Raw genomic sequence first — 23149 nt, forward strand, 5'->3', positions numbered from 1 at the left:
ATGCTGTACCCGGGTACAGGATTCCAGAGTTCCTAGTAACTTTATCATGACGTACCTTCCTTGGTATGATGTAGAGCAAAGATTATTTTAAACCATACATATAATGCACATAAAATAGCAAAGTAGTCTGTAAAACAATATTTTGACTGCAATCATCATATCAAGGTAAACTTAAGATTACAGATGAGCATCACTGTAAGAGCTGTGACAATATACCTGTTCCTGTAAACTAGAAATTCAGAAGGTAGACTTGTACCAAAATGACTGGCATGAAGATGAATGAAGAATGATTGTATGCTCATAAACTCGGTGAGTGATCCCTTGATTTAAAAAAAAAAAAAAAAAATGTCACTATGGCGACTGGTATGTCTCCACCATAATGCATGATTCTCCTAAAAGGTCTGTAGTACATGTGAACAATGTGTGATTACATTTTCACAAAATTGGCAAAAAAAATTACAATGACATGTTTGTCTCAAATGTGTTGAATGTTCACTTTCCTTGACCTAGGTTTAATTGGATGAATGGGAGAACATATATTTGAGGGTTTGAAGACTTTTACTTGACTTTGACCCTTTCATAAGGTTATGCATTGAGTAATTTTCAAGGTACAGAGAAAAAGTGCAATTTCTGTATTGAATAGTAAATTGTTACCATTTTCATCTGGCTTTAGCTTTGACCCTTGACCTATGACCTATGACCCTAAAATTAATAAGAGACTCACTGTCAGGCAGAACATGCATAAATATGTACTAAGTTCAAGATAAATTGAGCCACTTCAGAGATATGGAGGAAAAAGTAAAGTTCAGCACTTTCACTTGATCTTTGACCTTTTGACCTTTGACCTTTTTTGGCAAAAACAAAAACAAAACAAAAAAAAAAACTTCCCAGAGAATCTCTGTTGGGTTATACAACATACATCAAGTTAAAAAAAAATAATATTCCTGTGGGCAGTGCATAAATATGAGGGAAATAGTAAAATTTTGAAGTGTTGCCCTTGACCTTTGACCCCTGACCTTTGACCCCATGAACCCAAAATTTCCTAGATAATCACTGCCAGTCAGTACATGCATATGGGCCGTGACGCAAGAAAAAGGCCCTTAGGGCATTAAATACCGAATATGAGTTTTCACCTCCACATTGTACAAGGAACTCTGATGCATTGAAATATGCAAACCTTTTTCTGAAATTCCACTCCTAAATGCCCCAATTATGACATTCAAAACTGCATGTTTGGCCCAAATCCTGTCACTTTTTAATGCATCTATGCATGTGCGCACAGTTTTCTAGTTGATCTATTTTGCGCGTATTGCTTTGTCTAACTTCCGCGCCGTTTTCTGGCGTTTGCACACAGCGGTGCTAAGGGCCCTTTTCTCGCGTCACGGCCCATACATAGGGCCTACTATGTTCCATGAAGATACCTTGAACCATTTCCAAGATATGGAGAAAAAAAGTGAAATTTTAAGTTTTACTTGACCTTTTGACCTTTGACCTCATGACCCCAAACTTTCACCAGAGAATTTTAATTGGGTAATACATGTATACACTAAGTTTCAAGAAAATACCTTCAGGCATTGCATAGATATGGGGATATAGTGAAATTTTGAGCATTTGACCTTGACCTTTTGACCTTGAGCATGGGCACCAAGAGTTGATAGGCACAACTTCACCCCCTACTGCACATACGTGCCAAGTTTCATTAGGATACCTCAAAAGGTTTTTTAGTTACGCTGTCCACAAAATTCATTGCGGACGGACAGAAGGATGGACGGACGGAAGGACGGACAGACGGACTGAAGGACGGACAACCCGAAAACATAATGCCTCTGGCACCACTTCGTGGCCGAGGAATAAAAAGTACAGTGGGAACTTTATCCTGTAAGTGATGTGATTACTGTAGCTAACTAATGCCACATGGTATGTATAACAGGTCAACGGCGGTATTAATGATATGTCTCTTCAGTTATTTAGAGAAAAGCAAACAATGACCAGAGGAGAGACTATATAAGTATCCTTCATACTTGTCAGTAGTACTTGGACATAAGTAAGACCTGTCAGAAATACATGTCAACTGGTTTTGTGCTGTGTCCCAAGTTTTCCAGACATGGGAGCAAGTTAGTATTCTCAGGCAGCTACTCAGGGACACAGCCACTACACACAAATCTAATAAACATACAGAGAGGAACTGCACCAACAGGTATTGAGCAAATTAGTGCTGCTGACATGAAATCATTATTTTTTGAACCACAAATTCATAAAATCGATTATGCATGGAACTGTGCCTTCATTTCTCTAGTTCTAATTTGCACTTGAGTAATTGTGACAGTTGTTGAATATCTGTGACAAGTCATGCATGATCTTCTGCACTGTGATAGATATAAAAGATGGGTTGCAAGAGATGGTATGTTCCCTTTCTTTTTAATGTCAAACCTGGATATTCGTTTCTCTAAGGACACTTTTCAAAAACTCATCGTTGGAAATTGAACCTATGCGTACTGAAAAGACATGGACCACTTTACATCCTGTCAACATTTTAACTCAACAGTCTAATGAGAGTTCAAAATGTTGTTGTTTTACCTACACCCCTGTTTGCCCATCAAATGCTTCTACTGAAATCAAATGACACATTTAGTAAGACTGAGCACATATTTTCCTCTCCTACAATTTTAGTGAACAATACAATCAAACAAACAATAAAACTGCAACATACATCCATAAAAATCACACACACACACACACAAAAAAAAAACACATTCAAAGAAACATGGAGGAACTGCTCTTGAAACAAGGGAAAGAACACATCAAATTTTCAGAAAGAGCAGTATCATAGTAAAGCTGAAAATGAGATAAATTTGATATATGCCTTCAGTTGCTGTATGAACACTTCACTATCATTCCTGGTCTATTCAGTGACCTTCCATGGAAGAACATTTTCTGCACTGATAGTGAATACACCTCATGAACAAAAGGAAGAAGACGATAGAGAGAGAGAGAGAGCAGCCCACTATTCTTACATACAGCAGTCCAATGTTACCATCATCTACAAGTGCATGAATTATCCAAAAGCTTTGGGTATCAAGTGTCTACAATAATAAGTTTGGTATGAAAAGCTTTGATCCCCCAACCACCAAAACAACAATATACATAAAGTTAATAATCACTTTCTTTCTTTCTTTTATACTTGCAATTATGAAGTTTCAAAATTGATTTGCATTGCATGCTAATAACTTTATTCAAGCTGGCTATATGTTAGCATGGAAAAGCAGTTTTTAGATTTTATAAAACTGTCTTCATTTGTACCTCTTGGGCAAACAGTGTATACTATTACAAAGTATATGTATCAACTGTGTGAAGTCTACATAGCTGTATATTTTTGTTTTCTTTAACTTGTTAAAGAGAAAATGAAAGAAACTGAGACATTCTCTTCATGAATGTACAAGCATAATCCTATAAATGCAACTAACTGTCTACACAGTATACATGTACATGAAAGAATCATCATTGATAACAAAGATTAAATGAGGCAACCTCATTTATAACACAAAGTAACCTTTGAACAACTAATGTATAAACAACATATTCCAAGAATATGACACAGAAGTTTACTTTTAGACTTTTGAATCACTACAATGCACTGATAAACATATCTTTATAACAAAACATGTTGAATAAAAGTCTTTGTCAGTCAAAGGGTTGCTCAATTAAACTCTACAATGACGTTTTCAAGAACGTTTAATAACTCAATCAACTGTCAAAACTACTCTGCATTGCTCTGTAATTGCCATGTTATGACAAGTGTTTTTATTCTCCTCATCATATCAACTGGCAAATACGAGTACCATTCCTCTGCTCTTCACAGCACTTTCTCAAAACTTTGGTTGTCTTCCATAATATATATCAGTATTCTGTATACTACATGTCATTATTCCACACACTCTTAAACATGTGACATTTCTCTCTTGATCATAAGACTAATTTTTATTTCAGATTATTTTACCATCTTCTATTTATTGTTTTTTTTTTTTTACTTTCAAACACTGACATAAATACACACATTTGCAGCATATTTGTTAATCTTTATCTGAACTAATAATTTTCTAGTTGTCTGTGCAATTTATGGTTTATGTGGCATTTCTTGTAATTACTGGCAAACCAGAAGACCAAAAAAAGTTCCATTTACACTACACCATCATCACCACAACAATTTCAAGGTATGGTTACCTCTTCATTTTCCACAGTCTAAGATTTTAATGTTGCATGCATACATTGACTCGATTCATTTCAAAAAACCATAGAACCACAGAACCATAGAATGACTGGCAAGTAACCAATATGTCAAGAATACACCTGTATGCTCTATCTCCAGAACAGTATCCCTGATTATCACAAATAGGCTCGTGATAAAATGGGAGTGAGATGTGTAAGAAAAAAGTCATGAAATTTCAGCATTAAGATTTGTTTGTATTGAAAATAATCACAAAAAATGTTGAGGGGCTATTATAGCCTTTGACAATTTCACAGATCACTAAAAAAAAAAAATCTTTTCCATCTCTATCATAGCTTATACTGCGATTCCATGCACCAAAAGCAAGGAAATTCTTACTGCATGAAAGCAACATGAAGGCCCAATGTGTCCAAAATGCACATTTTGAAAAAAAAAATGCATATTGCTGAGTAATTCTAGTCAAATTTTATTTTACTCCCTCAGAATTGTTGCTAGATGAAAAGTAGCAATTCATGAGCATTTAATGAACTGTTGCAGTTGTTACACCAAATTTGCTCATAAACAAGTCCTTTACTGATTGCTTCATCATGTGTACCTCACTTTTCATCAAACAGAAAACATTGCTTGTAGCTTGTATCCATTAACTGCAAGCATTGTGTGAAAGCTGCAGGAAAAAAAAAAAAAATCTCCAGTGGTAGTGTGTGATAAACTTTTATGTTTACATGTCACTTCACTCACGTCATTATGGCCAAAAAATCAAATTATATCAGAATGCGAGTTATGCAGTCACATAATTTGAATGAGGTGATGCACAGTAGATGTTTAGTGTTTTGTGTTTAAACAAGATACTTTCACTTGATCACTTGAACAAAACTCATGAAAAGAAGTTATCCTACCCCTAGGTCTTCTGATTTTCTTTTTCTTTTTCTCTCCCTCTCACACAATCTGTGTGTGAGTGCTATAAAACATCAAGATAAATTAGGCAAAATGCGGCATTTTTTTGGTGTATAATGCAATTACATGTACACGTAGCTCTGTTAAAGAACATCTTAAAGCTCGAAGACTTCATCACCACTGAATTAACTGCTGAAATACTCTCGACATCCTAAAATACTTCTCTAATGAGACCTAATGATTGATAATTTCTATATGAGTCCATTATAAAAGCACAAATTCCACTTTGAATGACGTATCACTTGCAATACATTTTTTCATCATGTGAGTAAAGTGCCAACTTTAATAGCTAGCTCCCCCTACAGCTAGTAAACTCTGATCTCTGTATCAAATACATGAATACAGGTAAGTGTAAAATACATGACCTACAGGTATAACTTGTAAATCCAAGCAAAGGCATATTATCAAGAGAAGTTCAAACACAGGATTTTTTGCAGCAGTTGCACCTGGCCTAAAATATGGAGGTTTACTGTGGAATACTGTAATATAAAGCCAAGCAATTCTGTTGATTTCCAATTAGGCTTCAAATGTACTAGAGTTTGGTAAGCTGCCATTCTCCCATCATCAAGAAGTATTGATTCCAGGGGCATCCCTGTCTTGACTGGGTTTGTCCTCAACCTTGTGCAAATACTTTAATCTTTTGGTGTTGGGCTGCTAATGCCATTCAGCAGAGCACTCTACACATTAGGGTATTTCAGACTTATCATAACAACCACATGAAATAATTCTTTCTCCTCAATGGAATATCCCTGAAATAAGTTGGCAAGCAAAATCTATTTTTCTCCCAGAAATCTAAGAAATTTACTTAATAAAAAAACCAAAACAAAACAAGACAACACATGTGAAACCAGGTACATGTTGAGTGATTTTTGACAGTCCAACCAGCCAAAAATATATGTTTTTTGTCATTTGTGCAGGTCAACATGTAATATAACACTAATTATTATTCTTTGATGTGGTATGGGTATAGATGCAAAACTACATAGATGATCACAAGACAAAAATGACTCACTGCAAAATACAATTGGCATAACCATCACACCCCTTATTACGAGGGGGCAATAAATATTTTCATAAAATGTGATTGGCATGGCAACACCTGGTCCAATGGACACTGAAATCCTACTTACATATACAAATGTAGCATGACAATGCCTATCATTATCACTGACATTACCTGAAGATTACAAGATCTTTGCTACACACAGTTTTATCGAACAGAATGTGAGTGTCATGGCAATAGCTCATCTGGCTTTTATCTGAAGGTTATCACATATACTATGCTTTTCTTTCAATTACCTTAATTAAGTCTGTAAAACTAGTTTGCTCCATGGGATTGCATCCAAGTGGAATTATGTACTAAGACAGTGCTAGTCATGACAAACACAAAATAAAAGCTACACACATCTATACCATGAGGTCCTACATAAAGAAATAAAAAAAAAATCTAAATTGACGAATATTGTGGGACTAGTTCATGATGTAAGGTTCTTCCAAAATACTGTTAATATTTCTATGGCAATGCATCACTGGACACACTCATCACCCATACTTTGTTCATAATTATCTAAAGGGATACAGCCAAGTTCTATTATAATTACTAAAAAAAACTGTGGGAGCTTTGAAAAACATGTATGGTTACAATAGCATTGCTTGCTCTGAAAAACCCCAGAATTATATCTCACAAATGTACACTTATATAACATGTGTACTGAAATTCACTTGCAATACTTGATAACTGGGAATTAAGTCCACGCTTTGCAACAGACTAACTGATTGACCACAAGCTACTTCTTTACACTTTTTTCAAACTTAATTTGGAAGAGGTGTAGTCATATTTGTTTTTGCACATTTGTGAATCATAAAGAGTCAAGTGGCAAGCAATTGTAATTATTGAATTCCTAAAGTTTGCCATCAGTCCGGAGTAACTCACAATATTAATATGCTCTTGAAGTAGTGAAGATAACATGCTGTGTATAATCTAAGTCCAATATGTTTGATAGTTTGCTTTGTTATTCATATAGCTACAGGTGTTGTCATAATATAACCAGAAGACCTTTTCTGCAACCACCATATCAAGCATCTGGGAACGTTGATATTAAAGAACTACATGTACAGCAAAATGCCTTTTTCCTTGGTACATTTTTTTTCCTTTTTTTTTAACAGCAATACGGTTACAACATCTCAATTCATATCTGTATCTGTGTGTGTGTAAAGGCCTTTTCTCACTGGAAATTCTGCTTTGGTTCCATCACTGCCTGCCCCCTCCCCCCCCCCCCCCTTATTCCTGCTTCTTCCCTCACTAGCTCTTTAGAAAGTGGGCTGAGCCCACAATGCTGGAGGATAATCTCAAGCCCCATTTAAAAAAGCCTTTCAAACTAGAGTTACTGCGACGACGTCCGGGTAGTATCCGGGTAATCTTTTTTGATGTTGCTCGGATGTTGTGGCAGTAACTTTTGCCAAATTCTACCCCAGCCAGCCAGGGTAAGTACCGCGACATAACCTCAACAACCATTCTATTAGAACACAATCACAGTAACATTCCTTTGATACACTCAACACACATGTGCAACATTGCAGACAGAGAATGAACACACTGATCACATGCATGGATTGTAACCACTGACCTCTAGTTGAGATCAATGATTGTAACCACTTTTTTTGTTCACTAACATGATTGCCTACCTAGATAGGCACAATGTAGAACAACATGTCGCTTTGGCCTGTGGGCGTGTAGTCGCAACCTACCCAGAGATGGTTTTCGGTATGTGTCTGTAAAAATGATACCCCTTGCTCTCTCCTGCGGTTTTACTGCGCAAGGTTAGGAATTTTGTTATCCAGGACATTGTCACGACTTCGTCCGGGTGAGGTCTGTTACAACAGGGCTTCACACTCAAATCTTGTATGGTTTACACCCCCAAAGAGGCTGCTTAGCATTAAAGGTTGGGTAAGTATGCTAGTGAGAGCATAAATTTAAGTGAGAGCATAAAAATAAAGTAAAATCCTCATGATCTCCCATCTAATATGTTTTGCAGTATGCTTGTCCGGTGCAGTCATTAAATGCCACATACCTAGTGTACAATAATGTCTTTCTTTGCTCCAACTTGACAAAACAAAGATTACAACTACCTAGTGAGAAAAGGGCTTGAGAGTAGACTATACAATCACTTGCAATGTCTTCCTTGATCCTATAATTGGCTTAAAGTCATAAATAGCATATCTAACCTTATCATTCTAGTATAATATTCTATCAATTATAACTTTTTCTATCCTGTTTGAAATTACACACACATATGTATGTATACATATACATATATGTCACAGCATCAATATCCTGTTATGTCCTCAATCTCAGCTTTATTGCAAATTTACACAATTATTTATCTATACACACAAGACTGCACACATTGCTTGTCTGTTTAAAGTTTACAATTATGCATAGTGACACACATGTGTCATCACCCTGTATGTTTCTATTTGTTCAAAACATAAGAAATGGTCTCCATGGGATTTAAATTTACCAAGGTGACGTAACCATAAGTTGCAATGCGTGGGGCAGGCTGATCCACTGGCCTAATATTTAGTCCAGGTCTTCTACATGTAGGAGTGGGCTTGTAGATGTCTCCACGTCAGACTCATCATCATCCTCACCGTCTCCACCAAATAGACTTGATATCAGGTTACCTACCAAATCATTGACACAGCACATTCAGTAGTGTTAAAATGAGAAGATTTACACATCGAGTGAGAGAGCTTGTACCATTTAACCCTTCACACTTCTCTGAAGCAATTTCAAAAAGTGTATGTTCTATTCAAGTGTTCTAACCCTACTCTATCATGTTATGGTAAATGAAAGGCTGTTGAACTTGTCAAAGCAACCTGAACGTAATTTGTATAGCAATGCTGAAGGGTTTACCCCACAATAATCAATCATGTCAGACCATTGTAAACAGTCAATTGATATTATTTAAGGGCTGTTTTTAGCAAAGTATTCTTACACCTGCTCTGAAGTAGTGTGGACTACCATCAGAAGGTACTTGAAAAGTACTCTTAAGATTTGAAGAGGTTTGGCTCAGTTTTGATATATCGTGTTTCTTCACACAAAAGAGATGGACTTTTTTCTGAGGCAGTGAACACCAGTCTTGCCATCAAAAGGAGAACCAGCCCATTAAACTCATCAATACAAGAAACTTCATTCAGAGTAATGCTGTCATGTATGAGGAACTATGTCCTTGCTGTGGTGCTTAACTAAACGAAACACATAAATGATACATGGCTGAATTGCATTTAGAACCTTTGACTCTTAACGTGCCATGGTTGCCGAATGGCGACCTTAGTCCTGACGTGCCATGGTCGCCGATCAGCGACTAAGAAGAGCAAGAAAAGCATTGATCATTTAAGTTCTTGTGGTACCATAATGTGTTACACCAAGCAACTGCCAATGATATGTACTGGTAGCTGATTAGCATAGCCATCGTTTCCACTAAAAATATGAGCATGCTTACATTGGAAAATTTTGAGTAAATACACGATTTTTCAGCTAGATGTATTTTTTTTTTCGTGTCGGGAAAATCCGCAGCAGGCGCACCCTCTGCGAGATGTGTATGGATCAAAAGTCTCATAGGTAAACCACGCGTGTGTATGCTATTGAATCTGCGTGTAATGTCTATGCGGTTCCACCCGAATTGTTCCGCTTGGATACTGTCCTGCGGGAAGCTGCTTTAATTTTGTCCCTCAAAGAGGGTCAGCTTTTGTTCGTTGGTCAAGTCTTTCATCCTTTTGTTTTGGTGAATGTAACTAATCGTCCCCACACTAGCATAGGAATTGCGCGTGGACAAAGGCCTGCCGATTTCAATAGAGTACGCCTGCCCGCAGTCCGCTTAGACAAAAGGAGGATTAGCAGGTTCTTCCTTCTCAGGTGGACAAAAGACACTATTCCAGGGCCCGGGACAATTACTTTATTTTCAAATACAGGATCTGGGACTAAAGGACTCAGATTTGGGAATGAATTACTGAGGCAGAAAGAGAAATTGCCAAGACAAAATAAACTGCTAGTATCTTTGGAATCATACAATTCTAGAAGACAATTTTGTTATCATTTGAAAGAGGAGATGTTGCTCTAAAACTTTCTCACAGAGTCAAGGGAGCGTTCCATTGAAGAAAAAACACGATTGACTCTTTTTTCCCATACTACACAAACATTTCTAATAATTTTTTTTATGTATCAATTATTTCTGCAATATTTCAGATTCAGATAAATATTGTGGCAAACTGACTGCATGACACGAAAGAACAAACATTTCTTGATATATGTTGTGTAGAACTCAATTCAAAAAAGTCAATAGTTTCAGAGATATGGCAGTTTTAAATTTCATTGTTAGTCCAGTTTCGAAACGTTCTGGCGTTAGGTAAAAACCTCTGGCACGTTAGGGGTTTTGGGCCTGGCACATTAAGAGTTAAAGGCATGAATGTCAATCCTTCCATGCTCTGGTCAGACCACTTTCTTAAAGTTAGTGTCATCTTGAGCATTGTAACAAAATACTATAAGAACTGTGACAAAAAACTACAAGCACTCGTCTTTGTCATTTGTGTCAACATTTTGTCAACAGTGCTGCAAACACGCAATGCATGAAAATGTTTGCTTTCAGAAAAAAAAAGGCAAGCTCAAAGTAAGATATACAGAGGGTCCATTCCCTACTCACCAAAAAGGCCCTGTCTCCCTGTTGGTAAAGGGGGTGGAAGGCCAAAGAAGATCTGTCCAATCTTGTCTAGGTAGGCTGCATAGCAGGGGTCACGTTGAAGGGATGGCTGGTACTTCTCACACAGAACAGTAAAAGCAGCTAGCTTTTGCCTGTGTTTAAAATATAGTCCCATAAATAGTGATATTACAGTGTTAAAAGAATCATACTGTATCTGTACAGAAAAAAACTTCTCATAAATACTGTATCCATAGTGAATAACACACCTGTATTGTAAATTAAGTAGTCAATTGTGCATTTATGGTCATAGTGCATGATTATGCATCACAAGCATGAATTCTTGCAGGGTAATCAATATTCGAAATTATATGTTTCCAGCAGTAAGCAAATGCTCTATCAGACAATATTCTAGAAACACACACTCTAAATACATAATAAGTCATCATTCTCTTCTATTTCACCTTGGTTTTTTTGTCTCACAGAAACAAAACTGGATCTAGGGTTAATCATGCACACATCATGCAAATAGTATACAAATAATGAATGTTTATGAGTGCAATGGACAGAATATTTCATGAGGTGAAAGATGAAATGATCCATTCAACGAGGCGCAGCCGAGTTGAATGGATCAAACATTTCATCTTTCACCGAATGAAATATCCTGTCCATTGCACGAATGAAAAACAATTCATTTATTATTTGTTTTATATAACGCCTAAAATAGATCCTTGTCATTTGATGTTTAAGTAATTTAGAAACAAGAGAGAATCTGAGATCGCGAGAGTGCTCACTGAGCCCTTTACGCTAGCGTGCTGTCGCATACACACACTGCAAACGAAAGCGTTTTACACGCGTAGTGTGCCGCGCTCTCAGCGAGCATGCAATGGACCAAATCGTATGGATCCAAAATTGCATGGTAAATGGAGCCACAATTGCACGGATGATGACGTCATAGTGAAATGGGCCGAATGATTAATGTCAAACAACCAATCAAATGACAAGGATCTCTTCAGCCGTTATATAATCCAGAATAGTGCACTTACGATCTGACACTACATAAAGATATCAAAATAATGAGAGGAACAACAACAAAAACACAGATAATAAATCAAGTATCACAGACTGTTTTAACACATAGAACCAAGAGGTATTGCTCTTGGTTCAAAGCACACACTCACGTTTTTACTGCCAACAGTAGAAGCCATATGAAGTTGAGGAGAGGTAAAATAAAGGGGGGCCCACTCTTGATTGCTGGATGATTCTCTGTGTACACTCGTAACGTCAGAGAAGCTGTTGTTTTGTTCCTTAGGCACAGATATCTATTAAATCAATACATTGCATGTCATTACGGTGTAAATACGAAATTTTCAAATCTATTGAGTGCGAGAGATCTCTGTTCAACTTGACTCAAGAACATTCATAGTGACCACATGAATAACAATATAATACAAATACTAGCATATAAACAAAAAGGCTGTTTGGAATTAGAAATTTCTAAATTGATATCACTGCTGCTGCTGCTACTAATGACTGCAACAATCAAATCATGTATAATCTCGCAGTGGCGACTGGAATATCTCTGCTATATCACACTGTTCTCTCATAAATCTACAGTACATCAAGATAATGTGAGATGACAGTCTCACATGATTGGCAAGAAATAGACATGACAAGTTTGAATTCTAACAAGTTTCATGATTGAACTTGCTGTGTGCTCTAAAAGGCAGTTTGATTTATATTCAACTTCATGGTCATATGACAATTTTCAGCAGAGAAGCCTATGTTAGCTGATCAAACCTGTGCGACATCTCTAAAAGCTTGAGCAGTTTCACAGCTGTGGTGGAATAAGCAGAATTGTAGCATTTATTCTTCACCTTTGACACTTTATCCGTGATCTTCAATCTTATGTCTGAAAACATAAAGTTTGGTAATACATGTTGTATATATGCTAAGCTTCACAAGTATACTTTGAGCCATTCAGAAAGATAGAGAAACGGATGAAATTTCAGTACTTTCGCTTGACCTTTGACCATTGAGCAAATGGCTCACATCTTTCTCAAAATGATTGCTATCTGGTATAAAATATAATTATATACCAGCTTCATTTTTCATCACACTGAACCATTTTCCACATAGGAGGAAAAAATAGTGACATTTTAGCATTGTCACTTGACCTTTGACCCTATGGCCCAAATCTAGCACGTTCATGATCAAGCAAGTAAAATTTCATTCAGTCTTATTCAGCATATACAACAGATGTGGACCGCTTCATTTGGGGTATTATTGATATCATTATCCCTCGGAATCAACTCCAAGTTACAGCTGTATGACCCTCTAAGGAAGCTCCTTGGGCAATATCATCAACAATGCCCTGGAAAGCAGTCCACATCTGTACACCATCACACGCTGTCACCACACTGTAGTAATGCAATGTACAAGCCAAATTACACACTAATGATATCTAGACTTACTGAAGTACTGCTTGTGCTATGAACATGTCAACTTCACTGGAGTAGCCCTTGTTCAGATGATACTCCACTAGCATTAAGGCACATCCTTCTCCATCCATGGATCTCAAAAAGTGGTAGCGAGCTTCAAAAAAGTTTTTCTCTGCAAGAATTATAAATGCAATGGTGACATGTTTCCAAAAATGATGAACATCACTGAACACACATGTATCAAACAGATCACCACACTTGAACAGCACATTTCCTCCTTAGCTGTAAAAATACAAAAAGAAAGAAAAACAAACCTTTATTCATCTACTACTTGCTACATACAATGAACTAGAAACAGTTTATTTACAGCTATGGCATTGGATGTACCAATTGTTTAGTTCCATTTCATTGACAAGATGGCACGAGGTTCTTCACTTGTCTTTTCAGTTTATTTGTCTGCACGTGTCCTTGTTATTTCACACAGCGGTGGTGTCTCTCGCTACTGCACTACTGGCCCTTCTGCCATTGTTGCATTTCACTTAAAGTGAAAACTAAGTTTCGGTAAGTGCTTGAGAACCCGTCTAGCACCATTTCATTTTTGCTTGCAATATATCGAAAGAGTCCACTAAGAAACTTACCTGGCTGACGCGGTTTGGCGGAATGATGAGTCGGTTTGGAGTATTTTGAGAAAAATAATAATAGTAGGAAAACCGACTTTTATTCCAGAAGGCTCCAGACTAACTCGGTCTCGGGAAAAATTCGACCCTACTTCAGACAATTCACACGCAGTATAAAGTGATCGCCACATTCTACTGGCCACTGCATAATACCAAATGAGGCCTAACTGAATGGACAGGAAAGTGCGTGCTAACGTAATCCTGTACGAAACAAAACAAAAATGACAGCGCGCGGTCCTCAGTTGCTGAGACGCGCGCGGTCTTTGGAGTTTTTGTTGTTGTTTAACAAGCGCCTTTGATTGTTTTAGAGGTGCTTGATAGGCGCACACTAATTTTGCATGCGCGCAAAAGAGGTTTTTGATGCGCGCATTGTAACAACTCGGACCATTACTGCGAGTAGCCAGAACACGAAGCGCTAGTTTATACAGGCTGCTCCCATAGGACAACACTGTACAATCAGAGGGACAACCATTAGTACAACTCATCCCGCCGTCAAAGCGAAGCCGAGTTATCCCCGAGTCCGAGTCTAGCCTCACCCCGTTCGGGTAAGTTCTGAGACTGAACGTTTTTGGTTGATATTTCGCATTTTCGTCGTTACCCATCGAATATCTTGTTATTACAGCGTTATTCCGCACATTTCCTAGGCATACGTTCACATTTTGGAGCAAAATATGACAACTTTTACAGGCGTACCAGAACTTTGTTTGGGCTTTAACTCAGGTGCTGACAATACAAGCAGAGCAAAAGAAACTATGCTTCTTTGAAGACACCTGTGCAAGGATCTTTGTAACCCTAGGTTCAGGTACTGAAAAAACACCAATGGCCTAGGAAGGGATGCCAACCTTGTAGAAAGTGGTGTAATATTCTGATGGTTGAAAAGGTATATTTTGGGTGGAAAAATAGTATATTTACCTTTCTTGCAAAAGACATGCGTAATAATCAAATTTGGGAACAAACATTATTTTCAATGAAACCTGCACATATTTGGTAAAAAAAGAGTACAAAATACAGCAAAAGAAGTAACAGTTGGCATCTCTGTTTAGGGCATTTTGGTGGCAACTGGATGATTCCCTAACCACTACAAGGTAAGAATGGAACTTCTACAACCTCCCCCCCCCCCTTTTTTTTTTTTTATTCTACAACTTAATTATCATATAGCTAACAAGAGTTGCTACCTGCAAAGTCAAAGGTCTGTTTGTACCTTGCCACAGTATATTGGCAAACTGCTTGTGAAGCTCTGGGTCTCCACTTCCCTTTCCACGGGAGTCCCCCTGAGACCACCTGAGGGACAATGTGATGAACTTGGTCCGCTCTGGGGACTCACATGGGAGAGCCTTGGTCAGACTGGCAATTCGGTCTGAAAAATTGAGTGTAAAAGACATTCATTATGAAGTTCAAGGGCAGCATAGTAAGCTTTACAGAACTGATCACATCACAAATAATTGTGACCCGCTACAACAAAATGATCCTAAAGTCGGGCGAGGTCGATTACTTAAAAATTGCATGACACAAATCCCTAATCTTTCTGCTTTAAATTGATATATAACACGTCTTATATAAATAGTCGGCTGCAGAGATATCGATGTTTAAAACAGAGCATGTCAAGACGTCTGGGAAATCACTGTTTCGAGAAAAGCGCCCTAAAAGTTCTCCTTGCGACGCAATCACAATCAAGAGACACTCAAGTCAGTATTCACCTCCGGACAATAGAAGGTAAGCCCTAGCAACCCCCGAAATGCTCATTCAAACACAGCGTCGGCGGTCTTTTCATCGACCAATCAGTGACCAGGATGTCAGGAGAAGCGGCTAGGCATAGCGCAACCCGCCCGCACGCACCAGTCGACTGGGCAGTGTGCGAGCTTCACGCTTCGGTTAGCGGCAAGCAGCAAACTGACCAATGAGATCACTCTGGTCGTTGTTAGGGGCGGAGCCTATGTGTGGCGCTCAATCCAAATGTTCGAACCAGTTTCTGCTTTGTTGAAACGCCAAAAAAACATGGCCCAGAAAAACGCTATTTTTTGGTCTTTCCTTTCATCATTTTGCTTCAAAATTTCGACAGATGATAGAAGACATGTCAGACTCTAATAATATGTCAAATTCGGAAAATCATAAGTTTTGACCAATTTTGATGCTCTAACTTCAAACTTGATTTTCACGGCTTCGACCGTGCGCGACTTTAGGACCATTTTGTTGTAGCGGGTCACAATTGTGCAAGAAATTCCTTGAAAGTTGAATGGGCAATCTGCAGTGGATCATGAATGAACATCATGCATCACAATGCATCATGTTTATAATCAAGAGGTGAACAATCACTAGTTACATCACACTGATTGAATACTTACCTCCCTTCTTTTGATATACGTACCTGTACAGCATGTTAATTTTCACTGCCAATCGAAATACTGTATAAGTGGAAATTTTCAGTATTGAAATTTTCGCACATTTGAGGCAACCAGAAATTAGTGCAAAAATAAAAGCAAATGAATATTTTTGCTTGCCATATGTTCCAGTAGTTGGGCTCTTGCTTCTGCAGAAACACATGCGAAACTCATCTTGTCTAGCTGAGCGTGAAAAATCACTCACACGAAATATTCACTTTAACAGTACTTTCCAATTCATCTTTATCCAAGTAGATTATATACCCAAACACATTATCCCTAGATTCACATTTGCACCTAGCAGAAATTATGATCAGAGGAGGGTCCTTTGGTGACCTTGTCATTTCAGGCAACTGACTGCTTATCAATTCATAACCATCGTATCAAATACAACTACCCCTGCTTTAAGTTAGCATGGAGACAATGGCATTTTGAACCCACAGGACAGTGACTTTTGACATTCACCTTTAACCATCGTATTTCTATGATGATCAAATCATTATTAGCACTGACTACATCAAGTTGAAGCTACAATTGAAAAAAGCCATTTCAGCAAACATTCAATGAACTTAGGCCGTGTTTATGCTTCCCTTTTTTGGGCCAGAATCAGCGTTTTGAAACGTGATTAGTGCAAAACGCTGTTGCGTTCATGCTCACTTCGACAGAAACGCTGATTCAAAACGCCGATCCAAAACGCAAAAAAAGGTGCGTTTACGATTGGCGTTACTGACTAATCACATTTGACGGGGAAGCATAAATGCAACAGCGTTTCTATACGCGTTTAGAGTGATGTCATCTTAACGCCTTTCCGGTTCACGTGAAAAAGCACAAACCTGGCCAGCCAGCTACCCTGGCCTGTGCAGTTTCCCCATGTACTGTGAACGCATGTCTTTCCCAGCTGCTCTCTCAGGCCAGGCCACCGATCGCAGCGCGCGTCCCACTTTGACCTGCCTCTGCTGAGGTCAGCGAAGCAATCGCAAACGCTCTTTCCAAGGCTCGAAGAAAGTGAGCATAAACAGTGCTCCTGTGAACGGCGTTTTGAATCAGCGTTTTGAATCAGCGTTTCAAAACACTGATTCTGCCTTCGCAAATTGAGCATAAACACACCCTTAGACCTTGAAAGAGTTGCTTAAAATCAGTGCATCTACACCTCATACTGCATGATTGAGTCAGATGACAAGACAATCTTCTGCACGTTTTGTTTTTAATATCATAATGACAAGATCTCAGTGGGACAGACGAACAAACTACCTAAACATTTTAATATCTTGTGTCACCTACAAAAAAATCCCAACTCCTCACCCCAACAGAAAAAAAAACCAAACCAAAGGGGGAGGGATGGAAGGATATAGACATTTTGAGTTGCTTCTGTTGCAGTGTAAATGTTGCTTACTTACCTATGTTACATTTTGCAATAGGTTCTTGCAATGTGTCCAGTGCTTCCACCAACAGCAAACTTAAATCAGCCCCACTCATATGCTGTAAAAGACCAATTGAAATTTCATTAAACGTAACTAGAATAGACAGCATGCCAACGCCTGGGATTCAGTTAAATAAGGTTCTTGTCATTTTAAACATACAAAGATATTCATGTTTGCTTCTTTATTTCCCCTCTGCTTACGTTTTAACCTCTAAGACAAAACTGAAACCAAGCAACATAATTTCCCATGGAATGCACTTACATGTGTACAATACATGTACCTCTTTCATCATATTCAACCAGATGGGCCTTCTAACAATGCTAATCTTTAGGTGTCATTTTTTTTTTGAAGGGGGGATTCTTTGTACATATATGCATGTGCATAATATATACTTGTTGCTAGCCAGATAAATCTGTTTAATTTTCACTCTTTGTAAGAAGTTTCTTTTTTTTTCTTGGTATAACCATTAGCACAAACTGTACACAAAGCCCTAAACTTCAATTATCATTTTTTTCTTCTAATTACATTATTTTGAGCGGACAATATGGGTGTATCTGTCTTCAGGCATTCTTTACTTAGTCGATGCCATTCTTTGCTGTACTCGTAGTACAAGAAAAAAAGGAAAACAAATGGAAACATATGGCCTGAATAACAAAACCAAAATCCTTTCTTGTCATGTTTTTTTTTTTTATTTACTTATTCATTTACTTATTTTTTGCTTTTTTGAGATAGGCAAACATTAAGACAATATCTCCTGCCCATGGTACGCTAATAAGGTCAAAGGGCATCTTTGACTGTAGCCTGCACTACCCATTAATCAGTCACTTCAGGGATTCAAGCGCAAAATGCACAATATTCTCATTATATCAATAATGAAATGAGCGTTTGGGCTCAAATAAATGCCTATTTTAGTGCAAGGAATTTATCATTAATACGACTATAAATCTTTGCCCTGTGTGCCCATCTCAGAGTTGCAAACTAACCACATGAACTAGATTTAAATTATGACTACAAACAGCCAATGCATGGAATGTAAAAGACAAGCTTACACTGAACTGCACACTGCTCATGGCACACACAATCCCTTGAACCTGGTTATCTTCATAAAAATTCTCTGCACCATTAAGGACTATTTTCTGCTACAATGTAAAAGAAAACAGAAAAAATACCTGATTGTGCTGCAACAGAAGTGATGCTCCAGTGTAAACAAGTTCTATGGCTTCTGCATGTTTTTTCTGTGCTAGATACCTGAACAACAAGGAAGATAAAGTGCAAGTGAGCTGGAAATATGAATGGCACAAAATACTTTTTGTCAATATGGAAACTGCCAAGTGAATTACAAGGTAATTAAGTAACTGTATACACCATATATTTTACAAAGGGTTTTTATTTTCATGAATTTAGTGAGTTGTTACATGTGTTATTACAACAAAAACAACAACCCTAAAATCACAATTTGCAGCATTTTCTTTTTGAGTTGCAAAGTTTTGACTTTTTTTTTTAAAGTATCATCAGTGCCTCCTTATGAAAAAGCAGGCATTTATACATTATGAATAGTGCATTACATACATCTTGTATATACCTGAAGTACAAAGTACGATACATCTGGTGTGCCTCATAATAGTTGCCATCCTCAACGCATTTCTTCAGCTTGGCAAGAACTCTTCCTGATCCTCCCCTGTCACTCCTTCCACTGCGAGTAGCCATGGTTCCTACGTAGAACTCTAAGATGAAAGAAATACATGTATAATGCATTCTCATTTTGGTTTAACAGTTGATTATGCTGATGAAAAAAAAACAAACAATGCTTTATATGTAAATACTGTCACTGTCCATTCTAACACTATGGTAAAAAAAAAAATAGATAAACATGCAGTTTATGTATTCTAGTTGCAACTCACAGCTTGAATGAAATTTAATAGAACATCTGCAAATCCTAAAGTAACATTCTTTTACGTCAATACACATTTCTTCCTTTCTCAGCACCCCCCCCCCCCAAAAAAAAAAAAATAAAAAACTTTCTGCAATTATTTCTTTAAGGTGGGGTATCAAAAGTAGTATGCATGAGACTCACTGTCGGTACTTTTTTTACACAACTTAGAAATATGACGTTCAACAAAGAACACTCCATGTCCTTGCAGATTTCCAATGTCTTTACAAAGCTTAAAATGTTTTTATGAATCAATGAGAGTAGTCATACACACACACACAAGAATTTCCTGTTTTGACATGAAATTAAAAAAAGGAGCAATACAGGGGCTTTGGGATTATGCAGTTCTGATCTCAAAATGGCTCTTGCTACTATGTTAGGTTACACAATGGCATTCTAAAATGTTCAGCTTTTCTAGCAGATTAATGTCACCCCAATCAACTTTTGGCCATAATTTGTAAATCATCAGCTGATCATTGTAATGAGTACTGCCGGGTGCATGTAGAAATAACAAAAACTGATTTGATGACTGCTCACTTAGTATAGAAATTATGTAACATGTTATACTGTCCTTTTTGTGGTGAAAAATCACATTAATTCCGGACATGATTTTTGTAATGCCATGGACCCTGCACTATAATAATATGGAATAATCGACGTCTTTCGCACCCTGTCCTTGCACCAGAATCACCCGCGTCCGGTGATACAATCCACTCTCCTACATACAGACCAATCTTTCGGTCAGATATTGTAATAGTTCTAACTAGTTCTACTTAATAGAATTACAAATCTATTCTAGCAAGGTGTAACGTTAGGCCTACATATGTGCAAAAGTCTATGGAGGTTTTCTTTTTATCCTCTAGCCATCCGTATATGAAACTGTCTACCACTTCAAGCACTAACAGCACAAACCCTTGCTGCTTTCCAAGAGGCTGCCCTTCCAGCTATTAGAAGGATGAAGCCTCCCACTGGTGACAGGATGCTGTACGCCTGTAATTCAAGAGCATTTTTTCCTTGCACATGTATCATATTTTAATTGTACATATCCTGATATAATCACGTGCATCATCACATGCTGCCACTGCACCAACCCATCCCAGTCAAGCTGTGTTTGCAGCTGCTATAGGGATTTAATAATACTCCATCATAGATGCCAAGTTCAAAAAATTTTTATGAGTGAGATTCTCATGACTCGGCATCTTGCATGTACTTGAGCAAGGAAGCAAAGCGACTGAGCGAGGGGAGGGAGGATGGGGGGGGGGGGGTGGTCCACCCTCCCATGGTAGGAAGCTTTTTCAATTTTTATCTCTTAATAATGGTGCAAGCTGGTGCATACTTCAGTTACTATTTTTTACTTATTTTGAAAGACAAAAGGGAAATATGCCTTCAATTGCAACTCTCACTTTAATCTTTTAAGCTATGCTCCCTAGCCTAACAATATTGCTAGGGCCTATGCGTGAGAAAAATGGGTGCCATGCGTGAGATCGTGAGACGGACCCTAAATGCTTGTGAGTCTCACGCAGAATGTGTGAGACTTGGTGGTGAGTAGCTCTGCTCCATCAAGACTCAAGACTCAAGATCAAGGTTGAAAGCAGTCACCGGCTATGACGAAATGAATGGCGGTGAATGGAGCGGTGGACTATTTCACGATAATGCCCCTGGTTGCCCTACATCTCTAACGTACACCGAGTCACTGTACAACGAATACCCATGGATTTTGTTCCTGATTTTGGCCTAACGTTTCGTTAGATCTACAAAATGCATAGAGATTTCTATGTGACTTTCTCAATGATCTTGTGTGGTGGCCTGTGTGTGAGTAGGGCCTGTAGACAGTGGTGGTGGGGAGTGACGTGAACCAGGGAGGTGGGCCACCTCCCGTCCCTGCGTGAACATAGGCATAGCCTCAAATACACAGTCATGACATAGGCCTATGACTAACTGTATGATAAATGTGTGTGGCTGCAGCTGCAACCTTGCGTGCGGAGACTCGCCGGCAAACTGAATCATGTGAATCTGAGTGAAGAAGAAGTCGACGAGAATTCTCAAAATCAACAATATACTCAATAAAACATTAGCAAATAAGCGAAAACTGATTTATAGCACTGCAATGAAGATGAAGATTACCTAGAATCTGTGGACCGTCTTCTTGTCTTGCGCTTGCTGATGAGAAAACCCTGGGCCTGGTAACATATTAGTTCTGTAACATAATTCACGCTAATCGCTTACACGGGGACACGTAGTATACACGTGAGTATACACCATGTACCAACCCAAAGAATATACGTTTCAGTACATGGTGTACACCTTACACCTGTAGTGTATAGTGTACACGTCGTGTTCGTGTTGTTTACACGGCGCCCCCGTACGCCCGTTGCGTTATAGTCGGGCAGAACTTTTTCAGACCCGACCCGGAAGCGTTTTTTTTTAGACGGCACAGATTGGGGCATGGCCACTGAACTCCCTTGAGTTCAGTGGGCATGGCGCGTATTAAACCTATATGGGAAACACGTTGGGTTAGGGTTAGAGTTAGGGTTAGGGTTAGGGTTAGGGTTAGGGTTAGGGTTAGGGTTAGGGTCCCCAATCTGTGCCGTCTAAAAAAAAACACGCCGGTACCCCACAATGTTAGGTTTGTATGTTTGTTTTGTTGTTGTTGTTGTTGTTGCTGTTTTTATCTAATTCATGTTCTAAGTATTGAAGTAAATTCAGCTTGGTTGCCACCTTGGCAACCTTTGGCAACTTGTTTTTATGAGCATAATCATATATATAATTAGCATGCGTACAGTATATATATAGGAACATTATGAGTTGCTTAAAAAAACATATATAAAACAATTTTCAAGAGTTTTCTACGAAGAGGAATCAATCTATAACAAGTTTCCAGTTTACGTAAGTGTGTCAAACATGCAAGTTAGCATAAAGAGCTCATTTGCATATGTACACAGTCTTGTACCATGGTACCACATACTTGTATGTAGGCCTTACTATAGAGGGACGTGGAAAAGTTTTTCAAGTGGAACGATTTTTGTTGAATGTGGTATCGCGGTAAATAAAATAATGATAAGCTTGGCTGCCACTTTGACAGCCTTGGGCAACTATCTTTAGTAGTATGATTAGCATCTTGAACTAAAGAGCATGATACAATGTAAAATGGTGCCTATACGTTGCTGATTTTTAATCGGAGAAGCCTGAAAACATGGATAATACAACTTTTCAGGGTTCTCATTAACGAGGAATATGATGTTCTTCCTGTATTTTGAGCAGTTTCTAACACATAAAAGTACTCAGCATAGTTTACAAAAAAATATATATATATATATTCCTGCAAGCAGGAATTAACGGATCTAAGAATTTCGTAACGGGGAGACGCCTTTACAAAATTAAAGGGAGTGCACGCCCCCCCCCCCCATTATTTTCTTTTTATTTCTTT

General features: G+C 38.1%; 1 protein-coding gene across 1 annotated transcript; it reads right to left on the reverse strand.

Annotated features, from left to right (window-relative positions):
* Positions 1 to 7916: 7916 nt before the first annotated feature.
* LOC139742815 (Golgi to ER traffic protein 4 homolog B-like) lies at positions 7917 to 21953 on the reverse strand. Its single transcript, XM_071653329.1, has 9 exons — positions 21847 to 21953; positions 19375 to 19516; positions 18962 to 19040; positions 17769 to 17850; positions 15195 to 15350; positions 13350 to 13488; positions 12057 to 12197; positions 10882 to 11030; positions 7917 to 8863 (listed from the first exon to the last, which is right to left on the reverse strand). Exons 2-9 carry the CDS (start codon positions 19497 to 19499, stop codon positions 8760 to 8762), a joined length of 975 nt encoding a protein of 324 aa, XP_071509430.1. The 5' UTR covers positions 19500 to 19516; positions 21847 to 21953; the 3' UTR covers positions 7917 to 8759.
* Positions 21954 to 23149: the final 1196 nt, after the last annotated feature.

Source organism: Diadema antillarum, unplaced genomic scaffold (genome assembly GCF_040938485.1).
Source record: "Diadema antillarum isolate AM-2024a unplaced genomic scaffold, OU_Dant_1.0 seq00001021_RagTag, whole genome shotgun sequence".
In the NCBI taxonomy this organism is placed as follows: Eukaryota; Metazoa; Echinodermata; class Echinoidea; order Diadematoida; family Diadematidae; genus Diadema; species Diadema antillarum.

What these genes read in the sequence shown, in the direction of transcription:
- LOC139742815 (XM_071653329.1), bottom strand. Translation starts at nt 19,499, where the DNA reads ATGGCTACTCGCAGTGGAAGGAGTGACAGGGGAGGATCAGGAAGAGTT. An exon ending in ATAGCACAAGCAGTACTTCA is followed by an intron (nt 12,198 to 13,349) that starts GTAAGTCTAGAT and finishes TTGATTTAATAG; the next exon opens with ATATCTGTGCCTAAGGAACA. An exon ending in AGGGAGACAGGGCCTTTTTG is followed by an intron (nt 8,864 to 10,881) that starts GTGAGTAGGGAA and finishes ATGATTTGGTAG; the next exon opens with GTAACCTGATATCAAGTCTA.